This window comes from Mobula birostris, chromosome 20, assembly GCF_030028105.1.
Source record: "Mobula birostris isolate sMobBir1 chromosome 20, sMobBir1.hap1, whole genome shotgun sequence".
Classification (NCBI taxonomy): Eukaryota; Metazoa; Chordata; class Chondrichthyes; order Myliobatiformes; family Myliobatidae; genus Mobula; species Mobula birostris.
In genome coordinates this window covers 56,390,525-56,405,240 of record NC_092389.1, presented here as the reverse complement: position 1 = coordinate 56,405,240, position 14,716 = coordinate 56,390,525, and the positions used below count along the sequence as shown (strand labels likewise).

At 42.5% G+C, this 14,716-nt stretch overlaps 1 protein-coding gene across 1 annotated transcript; it reads left to right on the top strand.

The window, feature by feature from the left end:
* The first annotated feature begins 636 nt into the window (after positions 1-636).
* Positions 637-14,015, top strand: LOC140184991 (probable G-protein coupled receptor 139). Its single transcript, XM_072238221.1, has 3 exons — positions 637-695; positions 9,815-9,897; positions 13,108-14,015. The coding sequence occupies exons 1-3, from the start codon at positions 637-639 to the stop codon at positions 14,013-14,015; spliced, it is 1,050 nt and encodes a 349-aa protein (XP_072094322.1).
* The last annotated feature ends 701 nt before the right edge of the window (positions 14,016-14,716 follow it).

Genomic DNA, 14,716 nt, shown 5'->3' with positions numbered 1-14,716 from the left:
AGAGGAACTCAGCAGGCCAGGCAGCATCTATGAAAAAGAACAAACTTTCGACGTTTCGGTCCGAGACCCTTGTTCAGGTTCCTGTTAACTTTTTCACTCTTTTCCCGCTTTGTTTGTGTTGCCTTAGATACAAATCAGCTGTTTACAGCTGATCTCGACGGCATCACTGGCCTCACCATCCCAGAGAAATCCCCTTTGCTCCTCTCGTCCCACCCTGTTAAATTGAATCTTGGGGTGAACCTGTTTCCCCTGTTTCCCGGTTCTGATTAAACTGCCTGAACTTGTGGAATATTTTCGTCTCTGTCAACCTCTCCTGCTCCCGTCAATACCCGTCCTTTCCTTCATCATCTTTTGTTTCTCCTCCTTCTCTACCTGTAGGTTTTCCTTCTCACTGCCAACTTGAACTATCTCTCTGTAAGAGCATTTTCCTGTTTGACATTTCAAGACAAAGTCGCGTCACTTTCACTTGTTTCTCTGTGAGAGATGGAGATGCGAGTGCTGAGGGCGCGAATGAGACATCGCGAGGAAAGGGCGCGCGGGAAAGCCCGTGAGGGAGAGGACGCGAGGGAGATGATGCCACGGAGATGACGCTAGAGTGAGCGTGACGTAGAGGGCGTGAGGGAGAGGGTGCGGGCGATGGGGCGCGCGAGTGAGAGCGACAGGAGGAGACATCGCGAGGGCGCGAAGGAGAGCACGTGAGGGAGAGCGTGCCGGGGATAGGACAGGAGGAAGATGTGGCAAGATTGAGCGCCAGGGAACGGGAGTGTGAGAGAGGCAGAGAAAGTAGAGTGAGAGAGACAGAGAGATAGTGATGCGACTGAGACAGCGTGAGGGAGTCAGGGAGAGGGAGAGGGTGGGGGGAGAGAGAGAGAGAGAGGGAGAGGGAGAGGGAGGGGGAGAGAGAGAGAGGGAGGGGAGAGGGAGAGGGAGGGGAAGAGGGAGGGGGAGAGAGAGAGAGATAAATAGATGGTTAGATAAATAGTTAGATAGGTAGAAAAAAAAACAGTCCGAGGAACATTGCCGGATCTGTGGTTTCACTCTTTCACAGAGATCGGCTTGTTTAGTGATGATAAGTATTCTTTTGAATTATGTGCAGCTACTACTGTAGACATTAGTTTATTTTTTTTTTGTTCTATGTTAAAATCCTACGAGTTCTAACAAATTGCGTGGTTTCAAAACCTGTGGAGTCTCCTTTGTTTGCGAATGCACAAGTAAATTGCCTGAGCTGAATCAAAGAAGAATACAATGAATGAATTCTCATACAATGTTCATTACAAACAGGCTATAAGAAATCACATAAATACATGGGGATGTAAGGATATGACTCACACGTAGCAAACACTTTAGCGGGATCACAGACGGGAGTCTGTGTGTAAATGAGTGAGACTGCAGGATGATGCGTTACCCCAATCATACCATGGCCAAGGATGTCTCTGAGAAGTTACGGGTCATTCTGAAAGGGTCGGGTGAACAGCCAGAGGTCATGTTCCTTATTAGAACTAACAACAGAGACAAGTTCCTGCAAACAGAATTTAAGGAGTAGGGCAGAAAGTTCGGAAATAAAAACTCTCGGGTGGTGATTTGGGGATTAGTTCAGGTGCCACATGCTTGAGAGGTAACAGATGGTAAGTTGGTACACTTAAATATGAGGCTAACAATTTTGTACAGGAAGGAGGGCATCAGGAACACAGATAATTATGCTCTCTTCCAGGATAAGTGGGACTGGTGTAACATGAATTGGTTACAGTGAAGAGAAAGTAATATTCTCACAGAGAATCTTGCTGGAGCCACGCTGACGATATTTATCCTGTGACATGAGGAGGGGGTGTTGGGATCCAGAGCTACAGGTCAGTAAGTAGTATTGAGAGGACGGGGCATTATTTGTTTGGTGTGTTCAGGAAGGTTTCCAGAAACAGTATGTAGATGGTCCACCAGGGAGGGAGACATACTTGGTATGGTATTGGGAAATAAACCTGTCAAGATGATTGGAGTTTAATTCGGAAAGATTTATGGATCTCAGTTCTAGAGGGTTTCAGATGGTTATTGTTAAGAGCATGTTTGGACCTGCAGGTCGATGATTGTAAATTTGTGGAAGAATTGGGCAGGTGTCATAGAGATTTGCCTCGGAGCTGATATTACTGGCTGTTACTGGATGGAGCTAATGTTAGCTGATGTTTGACATGTGAGAGTCACCAACATCATGCCGATCAGTATTTAGTAGTTCCCTGTGGCTGTGAGGAGGGTAGAGAAGGACAGGGATAGTCAGGTACTTAGGGTGATGAGAAATATTGTATTTGTTTTAAAATGTAAAAGGCGTCATACGTAAGGACGAGGAAGATTAAATTGGACAGGGTCTTGGAAGAACATACAGGAAGCAAGAAAGAAGTCACACAGTGAATCAGAAGAGTGAAGAGTTACCAGGAAATGTCCTCATTCAGGAGGATCAATCAGAATCCCAAGGCATCTTATGCATACACAGAAAACAACAGTGGAGTGGGGAGAGGACAGGACCACTCAAGGACAAAGGTGGGAGTTTACACCCGGAGGCAGAGTTAGCATGTGAGGTAGTAAATGAACACTGGTGTTCACTCAGTGTACAAGGAGGAAAGCGTGATGAGAAAGGCGGTATGGTGATATTCTCCAGCGTGTTCATACTAAAGAGGAGGTGCTGTTGGGTCTCTCAGACCATTTAGGTGGGTAAGTCCTTTGGGGGATTTAGACCATTGGGGGGACACAGACCACATGCAGTTAAATGTGATGTTTAAACTGCCGGCACCGTACTGTAAGAACAGAAATCTTAACAACATCTGACCCGTACTGTAAGGGAACGGACTGGTCTATCTCTGGTGTAAGCATATCCTGCATATGTGACTGCACAAGAATAATCAACATTTGACTACAGAGACAGTGAACTTCACAATATCTAGAGCTTCACTACCAGGACACAGACCAATAAAACTCACAGCACTGTGCAGTGAGCACACGGTCCTGTACACACCCAGCACTGTACTCCACCGTTAAACACTTCAAGCACAGGGAACTGTACAAACGTGATATTGGACTGCAATTCATGAACACTATCTATCCCCTCAGTCCCACTGGACATCTCTCAGGATGTAACAGAGAGTTGACAAAGAAGAACCTTGAATGATGTGTGCTTCAATTTGCAAAGGTTTTTGAAATGCTGCTGGCAGAAAGAGGAACAGAAACGTAGGCAGATTCTGTAAAGTTGGAAAGAGTAGTGTGTGGCTGTAATTTCCCCAACATCTACTCAGATTTTCTTAGTGTAGAGGCTCCGAGGAGTGGAATTTGTTGGCATTCTGGAAATACTTACCAGCATTTACAGCCTATACTATGTCAGTTTCAGCAGATTTAGCGTGTGATCTAAAACTTTGATAATGTTCTCTAGATATTTAGTGGAGAATAGCCTGACTGGTCTGGTTTAGAAACACCAACGCCCTTGAATGCAATAACAATTGAAATACTGTGGATGCAGCCAGTCCATCACAGGTAAAGCCTTCCTCACCACTGAACACATCTACAAGGAGCGCTGTCACAGGAAAGCTGCATCCACATTCAAGAACCCATCATCCAGGCGATGCTCTCTTCTCCATGCCGCCATTAAGAAGGAGTTACAGGAGCCTCAGGTCCCACAGCACCAGGTTCAGGAATAGCTATTAAACCCCAACGATCAGGCTTTGGAAGCAGAGGGGATAATGTCACTCAGCACAACAATGAACTCGCTCTCAGGGAATCCACAGCTCATGTTCTTGATAGTTACAGCATATTTATCATCCATTTTGCTTTGCTTTTTGTTGACTTACACAATTTAGTCTCTTTGTTGTCTGTTCTACATTGGTGATTTGCCAGTCTCTGATGTGTGCAGTGTTTCATTGATTCCTTCTCGTATCTTTGTATTTACTGTGCACGCCCGCAACAAAATGTATATGTTGACATTTGTACTTTAACAATACATTTACTTTCAACATTGAACTTCACAGAAAGTATCTTGTGAGGATAGGTGGAGTAAGATAGGGCTTTTCTCTTTGGCAGGAAGCAGGATGAGAGGGGACTTGATGGAGGTATACAAAATGATAGGAGGCATCAAATGAGTGGAAATCCAGAGCATGTTTCCCAAAGGGGATCTCGCTAAAACAAGGAGGCCCAATTTTAAGGCGATTTGGAGAAAAGTGTGTGTGTGTGTTTGGGGGGGGGGGGTTGTGGCGGGTGGGTTGTGCGGATGACTGAGGATAACTTTTAAGCACAGAAAATGTGTGGAGTTTACTGCTAGGGATGGCGGTAAAGGCAGATGCATTAGGGACACTGAACAGTCCTTGCACTGGGCATGACCCTTGCAATTGATGAATTTCAGTGGGAGATCATTTTGATAACAGTCATCCTCAAAGATGGATACAATCTTGAAGGATTTTGCTAAACTAAGGGCAGCTAATGATCACATACCACCTTGTACTTCCTGCTCACCTTCTACTGCCTTCTTATCCTGACTGATGGAATGAAGGGATAGGTAAATAGGGGGAAACAGCGGAGAATGATTAAATTATAATCAACCACCTTGTGGGCGCCTTAGCTTACTGTTTTGGACAGTCAAAAAGAAGCTTTACCCAGCAACCGGTGACGTACTAGACATTGTTCTCTAAAGATTGGCAAAGGCTCAAATAAGGAGCAATCTGATCTTGCAGAAGGAGCTCAAGGTATAGCTAAATATGGGAGGGATGAGGTAACGCCTAGAATGTTCTGGAGAAAGGGGGAAGGTTCCGAACGAGGAACTGATGGGCTAGTTTTGGCTTAAGATAATTATAACTAACTTACCAATGATTATCTTACACCTAGTTGTATTTTAGCATGTGATTAAAATGATTCTAATGTTGTCTGAACTTGTAATCGTAAGATTTCCTGCTACCTGATCAATGTTATAAATTGTGGAGAATTGTGTAATTCGGGGGCAGTTTCTGGACTGGTTCCTTTGGGAGGTCAGTCTGTAACTTCCCCCATAGCATGCTATGAGTAGAGAATAAAGGTTTGAAAAGAATTACGTGTGTCAGTGTATTTGTAGTACAATTCCTATTGCATCGGGTCCGATCAAGTACGACAGTATGATTGTCGCCATTTTGACGCGCGCGTGTGTGTGTGTGTGTGTGTGTGTGTGAGAGAGAGAGAGAGAGAGAGAGAGAGAGAGAGAGAGAGTTTTCCCGTGCTTGAAAGAATGAGAAAGAGAATCTGAGAGTTCCCATTTGGATTCAGGAATGTTTCCAGTAACTGGTGTGTCTCGAAAGAGGGGTCACAGTGATGGGACGAATATTCAGATCAGAACAAAATCATTTACGCAGCAGGTAGTGAACCTTGGGAGCTCACATTCCACTCTTGTGTTTGAGAGAGACATTTACAAATTTAAATGTACAATTTAAAATGAACAAAGTAAATGTATTGTCAAAGTATATCTATGTCACCATGCGCAATCCTGAGATTCATTGCTTGAGGCAAACTCAGTAAGTCCAAGAATCAAGACTGAATCAATGAAAGACCAAACCCAAGATCATGGACATAAATACAATGTGCAAAAGAGAACAAACTATGCAAATACAATATAAAAAAAGGAAATAATAAATAAATAATAATAAATATTAAGAAGAGAGAGAAAAAAAAATAATAAATAAATAAGTAAATAAATTACAGTATACATATATTTAACAGATTAAAAATATGCAAAAACTGAAATACTGTATATTAAATAAGTAAGGTAGTGTCCAAGGGTTAAATGTTCATTTAGGAATCGGATGGCAGAGGCGAAAAAGCTGTTTCTTCATCGCTGAACGTGTGCCTTCAGGCTTCTGTGCCACCTACCTGATGGTAACAGTGAGAAAAGTTCATGTCCTGGATGCTGGAGATCCTTAATAATGGACGATGCCTTTCTAAGACACCTCTCCCTGAAAATGTTCTGGATACTTTATAGGCTAGTACCCAAGATGGAGCTGACTACATTTACAACTATCTGCAGTTTCTTTTGGTCCTGTGCAGTAGCACGCCCCCCCCCCCCCACTCCCACCCGCATACCAGACTGTGATGCTCACGGTCAGAGTGCTCTCCATTATACTTCTATAGAAGTTTTTAAGCCTATTTGTTGACATGCCAATTCTCGAGTTTGTTCGTCTATAAATACTTCAATAATTAATACAATATGAATTTTGACCTCTAGATGATGCACCCTTAAAAAATCTATATAGCTAAGGTGAAAGAATATTAGAAAAGGATTTGAAAAAATTCTACTGTGAAACCATTCGAACCAGGTGCTTTACCTGAATTCATCGAAAAAATAGATAAAGATCCCACAGAATGTGTACAATATAGGCCTATAACTTTGCTGAATGTAGATTCCAAATTTTTTTCTAAAATATTAGCGGCCAGATTGGAAAAAGTATTGTCTCAAATTATTTATGTTGATCAGACGGGTTATATTAAAAATCGTTGTTTTTTTTTAATATTAGGAGATTAATGAATATTGTTTTTACTCCTTCACCTTGAACTCCAGAACGTGTCATTTCACTAGGTGCTGAGAAAGCGTTTGACAGGGTTGAATGGACGCATTTATTTAGTTCGACGTTTATATCTTGGACTAAATTAATATACTTTACCCCTTCGGCGTCGGTATTTACCAATAATCAGAGATCTCCTATTTTTCAGTTGTTTGGCGGCAGCAGGCAAGGTTATCCTCTTAGTCCATTGCTGTTTGATATTGCTTTAGAACCCTTGGCCATTGCTATTCGTGAATCAACTATTATATTTGTTGTCACTCGTGGGAATGAAACACCTAAGTTATCACTATACGCTGATGATTTATTACTATATATTTCTAACCCCGAAATTCCGGGCACTCCTATCCTTGCTTGATAAGTTTAGTAATTTTTCGGGCTCTAAATTGAACCTTAATAAAAGTGAACTTTTCCCTTTAAACATGCAGGTTCCAATTTATAGATGTTTACCATTCAGACTGCTTAATGATTATTTTACTGATCTGGGTGTTAAAATTACTAAGAAACATAAGGATTTATTTAAGCATAACTTTTTTTTGCCTTGAATTGATCAAATTAATCACATTTTTATTAAATGGTCGCCATTGTTTCTCTCAATGCTTGGTCGAATTAACGCTATTAAGATGATTCTCCTACCAAAACTTGTATACTTGTTTCAAGCATTACCAATTTTTATTTCTAGATCCTTCTCTGATACTTTGGATTCTAAAAATCTCTTCATATATATGGCAGAACAAAAATCCTAGATTAAGTAATAAATATTTACTGAAGTCTAAAGAGGGCGGTGGTTTGGCTTTACCAAATTTTAGATTTTACTATTGGGCAATTAATATCCGATATTTAATATTTTGGACACAGGATTTGGATATAACTTTACGCCCGCAATGGGTAAACCTGGAATGTAAATCTCTCCAAGGGTTTTCTTTGACTTCCATTTTAAGGACTTCTTCACCATTTGTTAGTTCTAAATTAAATAAACAAATGGTTAATCCAATAATTAAACACAAAATACAAATAAGGTTTCAATTTCGTAATTTTTTTTGGCTTGACCCAATTTATTTCATCAAGCCCTATTACGTCTAATTTTTTCTTTCAACCTTCTATTATAGATCAAGCTTTTTCGGTATGGAAAATGAAGGGTATATTTAGCTTTCGTGATCTATTTTGGAAAACTGTTTCATATCGTTTGAACAGTTATCTAATAAATATAATTTGCCTAGATCTCACTTTTTCAGATAATTACAAATTAGAAACCTTTTAAATATTAATTTACCCACATTTCCAACTTCACATCCAATTGATATTATGGAAAAATTCCAAGTTTAAATCCTTTTCAGAAGGGTTTAATAGCATTCATTTATCATTTGAATTTGAAAATAAATTCAGGTATATCTGACAAAATTAAGACTGAATGGGAAGGAGAACTCCAACTTCCTTTACCTATAGAAAAATGGGGGAAACATTTCAATTAGATAACACGTCCTCTTCATGTGCTAAACATACATTGATACAATTTAAGGTGGTACATAGGGCACATAAGTCTAAAGACAAATTAACTCGTTTCTATGCAGGTATAAGCCCAATTTGTGATCGATGCCATTATGAAGTTGCTTCCTTGACTCATATGTTTTGGTCTTGCCCTTTCTTACATAAATATGGGAAAGATATCTTTGATATTATTTCTACTGTTTTGCATATTAATTTACAACCACACCCTGTTTCTGCAATATTTGGGTTACCAATGATGGATGATAGTTACTTCTCCCCTTCATCCTGTCGAATGATTTTTTTTTTTAACATTAATGGCTAGAAGATGTATCTTATTGAACTGGAAAGAGGTCAATCCCCCTACTACATTTCAATGGTTTTCTCAAACTACATCTTGTTTAAATTTAGAGAAAATTAGAAGTGGCACCTTCGACCCTTCCATTAAATTTGAAGAAACTTGGAGACCATTTATTCAACATTTCCATATGATATAATTTGACCTTCTCGAATCCTTTTTTTTTTAACTTATAATACACGTATAGAGGAGTGGAGTTAACGACATTAATGATTTTATCTAATGTAATATGTTAGCCTGTCTTTTATTTTTCTATAGTCCTGTTTTCAGTTTTATTTAGTTTAGGTTAATATTGCTTAGTTTAATTAATATGTCTTTTTTTTTCTTTTCTAATTTGTTTTTTTTTAGATTTTTTCTCATTTATCCTTCTACCATGTTTAATTATATTTAGAGTCTGGGAAACTTTATACATCTGTATTATTACCAATGCAATATTTGCAATGCCAATTATTAATAATGTCATCCCAATCTCTGTTTATTAATAGTGTTGCTATGTTTATAATTTTGAAAATTAATAAAAAGATTGGAAAATAAATTTTGAACTCTGTTCTTGCTTTTTTTTAAATGGCGACAGCCATTTTGTGAACAGTTTTATGAACAGTTGTGAACAGATACATGGATGGGAGGTGTATGGAGGGATATGGTCCGTGTGCAGGTCAGTGGGACTAGGCAGAAAATGGTTCGGCACAGCCAAGAAGGGCCAAAGGGCCTGTTTCTGTGCTGTAGTTTCTATGGTTTCTATGGTTTCTATAAGTTTGAAATGATTCTTGCTCTGGGATTATCTCATGAGCAGGTGGTGGTGTCTGCTGATTTGGAGCTGTTACAAGTCTCAAGGTTGTTTCATTTGTACATGCATTAATAATAAATGCAGTTTGAATCTTGACCTCAGCTCTTGCTTCTTGATGGTTGAGGTAGACATTTTGTGAAGTGCTTGAAATGAGAGTTCGAGGGCACCTGCAGTTTTCGGAGACAGATGGGAAGGTTCTAAACCAAGGGGGATGAACTGAATTGGATACGGACACGAGTATATACGGGCAGGGTCAAGCAGAGACGATGGATCTACCCCCCCCCCCACACACACACACAGAAACACACTGACACACACTGAGACACACACACACACACACACACACACACACACACACACACTCACACACACACACACAGAAACAAAGACAGACAAATGCACAGAGACACGGACACACACATACGCACACAACCACACTTTCTTATCTCCGTTTCCAGCTCTCTGCCGTGTTCTTTGACACATACGGGGTGATAGGATTAGACTGCTGTGTTTGATGACCATGCGTTATGGTTAGGGATAGGTCCTGAACGAGCCCACAGATGTTCTGATTGTGACTAAGTCACTGAAGATATTAGAGGGTTGCGCGGACGTGAAAGTGTTTATTCATCACCACAGACATTTTCTTGGAGACCCTCTCGGTAGAGTCCCCCGAACACAAACTGCATTGCGAATTTATAATCTTGAGGAGAATGGTAACAGTAGGTGATTCAATACTATTTCAAAAGCTACAATGACATAATTTACTTCAATATTCTGTGTTTGACAAATGGTTCCTTTGAAGTACATATTTACAGTAAAAGCACATTTAATTGTTAAGACACCTCGGAGGGTTCAGTTACCTTTGTTGGGACAAACTAACTCCCACAAATGTCTAAATAGTAATTCAGAAAATTAAACACAAACTGTCACCGCGGGTATTGCAGCTGTCTGAGGTAATCGGCTTGTAAATACTGTAATGTGAAACCCTTTATTTTTAAATCTGTTGAATCTGTCCCTGTGGAGTAGCTAAATGGCATTAAAACCACAGGCATGTGCTGCCTTAACATTTCACTCAGAGACACCGCGCAGGGGGACAAGTCACTGGACAGAGACAATATCTGCAATGTTGGATAGGTACGAGCGTGTGGCGAAAATGTTGTACGTGTTCATTGCCGTCATTGGAGTTCCTGGTGAGTGAGCAGAGCAATTCATGTTTGGTATTTCTGAGTGTTAACCGGCGTGAACCTGTTTATGACAATTTTACAAGTTTCCCACTTGATGACCATTACAAAAATAATCGACAGAGATATCGATCCCGTCAGCTCAACACTCTCATGCTCAGTACGTATTGATAAGTGGAATTAAGCCTCTGTCTGTCTTTTAACTCACGGGATCGACTTGAACGATGTTCTTTCCTTTAATGACACCATGTCCAGATTTATCCCAGTGTAGGGGAGGGGAATCTCCCCGTAAAGGGTTGACTGCGGGGGGGGGGGGGGGGGGGATGGTTACATTGTGAAGTTCCCTCTATAGAACATAGAACATAGAATAGTACAGCACAGTACAGGCCCTTCGGCCCACAATGTTGTGCCGAACCTCAAACCCTGCCTCCCATATAACCCCCCCCACCTTAAATTCCTCCATGTACCTGTCTAGTAGTCTCTTAAACTTCACTAGTGTATCCGCCTCCACCACTGACTCAGGCAGTGCATTCCACGCAAAAAACACTCTCTGAGTGAAAAACCTCCCTCTAATATCCCCCTTGAACTTCCCACCCCTTATCTTAAAGCCATGCCCTCTTGTATTGAGTAGTGGTGCTTTGGGGAAGAGGCGCTGGCTATCCACTCTATCTATTCCTCTTATTATCTTGCACACCTATATCATGTCTCCTCTCATCCTCCTTCTCTCCAAAGAGTAAAGCCCTAGCTCCCTTAATCTCTGATCATAATGCATACTCTCTAAACCAGGCAGCATCCTGGTAAATCTCCTCTGTACCCTTTCCAATGCTTCCACATCCTTCCTATAGTGAGGCGACCAGAACTGGACATAGTACTCCAAGAGTGGCCTAACCAGAATTTTATAGAGCTGCATCATTACATCGCGACTCTTAAACTCTATCCCTCGACTTATGAAATCTAACACCCCATAAGTTTTCTTAACTACCCTATCCACCTGTGAGGCAACTTTCCGGGATCTGTGGACATGTTCCCCCAGATCCCTCTGTTCTTCTACACTACCAAGTATCCTGCCATTTACTTTATACTCTGCCTTGGAGTATGTCCTTTCAAAGTGTACCACCTCACACTTCTCCGGGTTGAAATCCATCTGCCACTTCTCGGTCCACTTCTGCATCCTATCAATGTCTCTCTGCAATCTTCGACAATCCTCTACACTATCTACAACACCACCAACCTTTGTGTCGTCTGCAAACTTGCCAACCCACCCTTCTACCCCCACATCCAGGTCGTTAATAAAAATCACGAAAAGTAGAGGTCCCAGAACAGATCCTTGTGGACACCACTAGTCACAATCCTCCAATCTGAATGTACTCCCTCCACCACCACCACCCTCTGCCTTCTGCAGGCAAGCCAATTTTGAAGCCACCTGGCCAAACTTCCCTGGATCCCATGCCTTCTGACTTTCTGAATAAGCCTACCGTGTGGAAACTTGTCAAATATCTTACTAAAATCCATATAGATCACATCCACTGCACTACCCTCATCTATATGCCTGGTCACCTCCTCAAAGAACTCTATCAGGCTTGTTAGACACGATTTGCCCTTCACAAAGACATGCTGACTGTCCCTGATCAGACCATGATTCTCTAAATGCCCATAGATCCTATCTCTAAGTATCTTTTCCAACAGTTTTATCACCACAGACGTAAGGCTAACTGGTTTATAATTACCCGGACCACCCCTACTACCTTTTTTGAACAAGGGGACAACATTCGCCTCCCTCCAATCCCCCGGTACCATTCCCGTGGACAACGAGGACTTAAAGATCCCAGCCAGAGGCTAAGCGATCTCTTCCCTCGCCTATGGAGCAGCCTGGGGAATATTCCGTCAGGCCCCGGGGACTTATCCGTCCTAATGTATTTTAACAACTCCAACATCTCCTCTCCCTTAATATCAACATGCTCCAGAACATCAACCTCACTCATATTGTCCTCACCATCGTCAAGTTCCCTCTGATTGGTGAATACCGAATAAAAGTATTCATTAAGTATCTGAGATATTGATCAGAGAAAACCCCTAGTCCTGTATTTCACCTCTCCCTGTGGAGATCACAGTCGGATCCCGCTGACTGTTGGTCAATAATTGGGTCCGATCACCTGGATCAGAGTCCTTGGATCTGCTGACAAGAGTTATCAAATTGAACTGCGCTGTGGAATTAATCCTTAACGGACGCGCTCAGCCTCCGGTTACTAAGTTGTCGCTACTTTCCCCTGAGATCCGTCGTAAATCGGGACAGCGTTTCGTCCTGAAGACGGTCTCGGCCCGCATCAAGAGTTTGTTCAATTCCATGGATGCCGCCTGCCCTGCTGAGTTGCACCAGCATTTTGTGCGTGTTACTCCCCTCTGTATCGCTTCTCGGCCCCCTCAGATGCTGAGTTTCCAGAGACCTGGTGAGTCACGGTTAAATCGGTGAAACCGGCCCCATCAGCGACTGGAATCGGGATCAGCACCGATTGTTCTTCTCCATGTCGCTCGTTCTTATCGCCGACGATTGCCGACTCATCATCTTATCTGCACACTGAAGAAGGCAGGTTAGAGACAGTGTGACCCGTGTCTATTGTTAGATTAGCAGCCGCTCACAGAGTCTAGCACTCCTGAGGTTCAGCTGAAACACGATCCCTGGTCAATTCCCGGAAAATAAATTCAGTTATGCCCACTGTCTGCCCTCTCTCTCTGTCTCCCCCTCTCCAGTGAATTTAGTGGCGATTGTGATCCTGTCCCGGGGAAAGTGCGGCCTCTCTACCTGCACCACTCGCTACCTGGTGGCCATGGCAGCGACCGATCTACTGACCATTGTCACCCAGGTCATTTTGTATCGAATTAATGTGTATTACTTCCCGTGGAGTTTTCTGAGCATCACCCCTGTGTGCAGTGTTATCGAAGTCCTGACGTTCACAGCCACAGACTGTTCTGTCTGGTTCACCGTCACTTTTACCTTTGATCGGTTTGTCGCCATTTGCTGCCAGAAGCTGAAAACAAAATATTGCACCGGAAAAACTGCGGCTGTGGTTCTGACAACAACCGGCGCAATGTGCTTTCTGAAACACGTCCCCCGGTACTTCACACTCGAACCCAGAGTGATCATCGGCGACGTACTGTGGTTCTGTGTGATGAAAGACAATTACTTCACCGACCCCGGGTGGGTGGGATATGACTGGTTCGATACGGTTTTAACTCCGTTCCTGCCTTTCGCTGGGATCCTGCTGCTCAACGCTCTGACAGTCAGACACATTTTAGTGGCCAGTCGGGTCCGTAAGGGTCTGAAGGGTCAGAGCAAGGGGGAGAACCGCAGTGACCCGGAGATGGAGAGCAGGAGGAGGTCTGTGGTTTTACTCTTCACCCTCTCCGGCAGCTTCATCCTCCTGTGGATGACATACGTTGTAAATTTCATTTATTATCAGGACTCAGGAAAAGGATTCGATTTCAATGATTCTGAACGGATCTTTCAGCTCGTCGGGTTTTTGCTGAGGGATTTCAGCTGTTGCATCAACACATTTATTTACGCGGTGACTCAGTCAAAATTTAGGGAGCAGGTGATCAGCGCGGTGAAATATCCGGTCTCCTCGGTGCTTCAGTTGATTAATAAAGCCGCGACCTGAGCACAAGCCAGAGGCGGCCGCAGTGTCTCCAGTCCGGGCTGTGGCTCCTCACAATCACCGCCTGATCTCCCAGATATTAATCCCGGGCGGATTGTTCCATCGACCGGCAGGTACGGGACATTAGGATAGTGTGTCGGGGGTGGGGGGGAGGATAAGCAAAACATCGTTCTGGAGACTGATTACAGTCCTTCATTAGGCCCGCCAGATGTCAGTCACAGAACTACTGCAGAATGCGCACATCCATTAGTCTGTGGATATGTCCATCTAATCCGATTCCGCCTACCAACCTCACAGTCCGACGTTACAAGACGGCTGCGGTCTAGTCTGATGCTGGTTGGCTAATCCAATGACAATCACAACAGTCTCCGCCTTCCCATTTAATGATTGGCCAACGTGTTGAAGTAGGGCGGGCTTTGCATAAACGGCGATTGACACTCCAAATTGAAGTCGCATTTACGCGACTACTGAACTGAGGTGTGGTGTAGAGAATTGGGAAACAACGCTTACTAAAAGCTAAATTACCCCCCAAATCCCCATAGATTGTACGTAATGAAACACTGTATCGCAAATTAAATTAAAGACACTCCCATAATTTAAGAAATTTTTCAAATGAAAGCTTTCAAACAACAAAGATTGTAGTGAAGCTGCATTTGATTTCCTTCTGCCTGATATGCTTCACCCTGAAATAGTATCTGTTCAAC

Excerpts from the sequence above, each read along its gene's own strand:
- LOC140184991 (XM_072238221.1), top strand. The coding sequence starts at position 637 with ATGGGGCGCGCGAGTGAGAGCGACAGGAGGAGACATCGCGAGGGCGCG. Across the intron at positions 696-9,814 it reads GAGGGCGCGAAGGAGAGCAC|ACATTTTCTTGGAGACCCTC; the intron begins GTGAGGGAGAGC and ends TCATCACCACAG. Across the intron at positions 9,898-13,107 it reads TCTTGAGGAGAATGGTAACA|TGAATTTAGTGGCGATTGTG; the intron begins GTAGGTGATTCA and ends CCCCCTCTCCAG.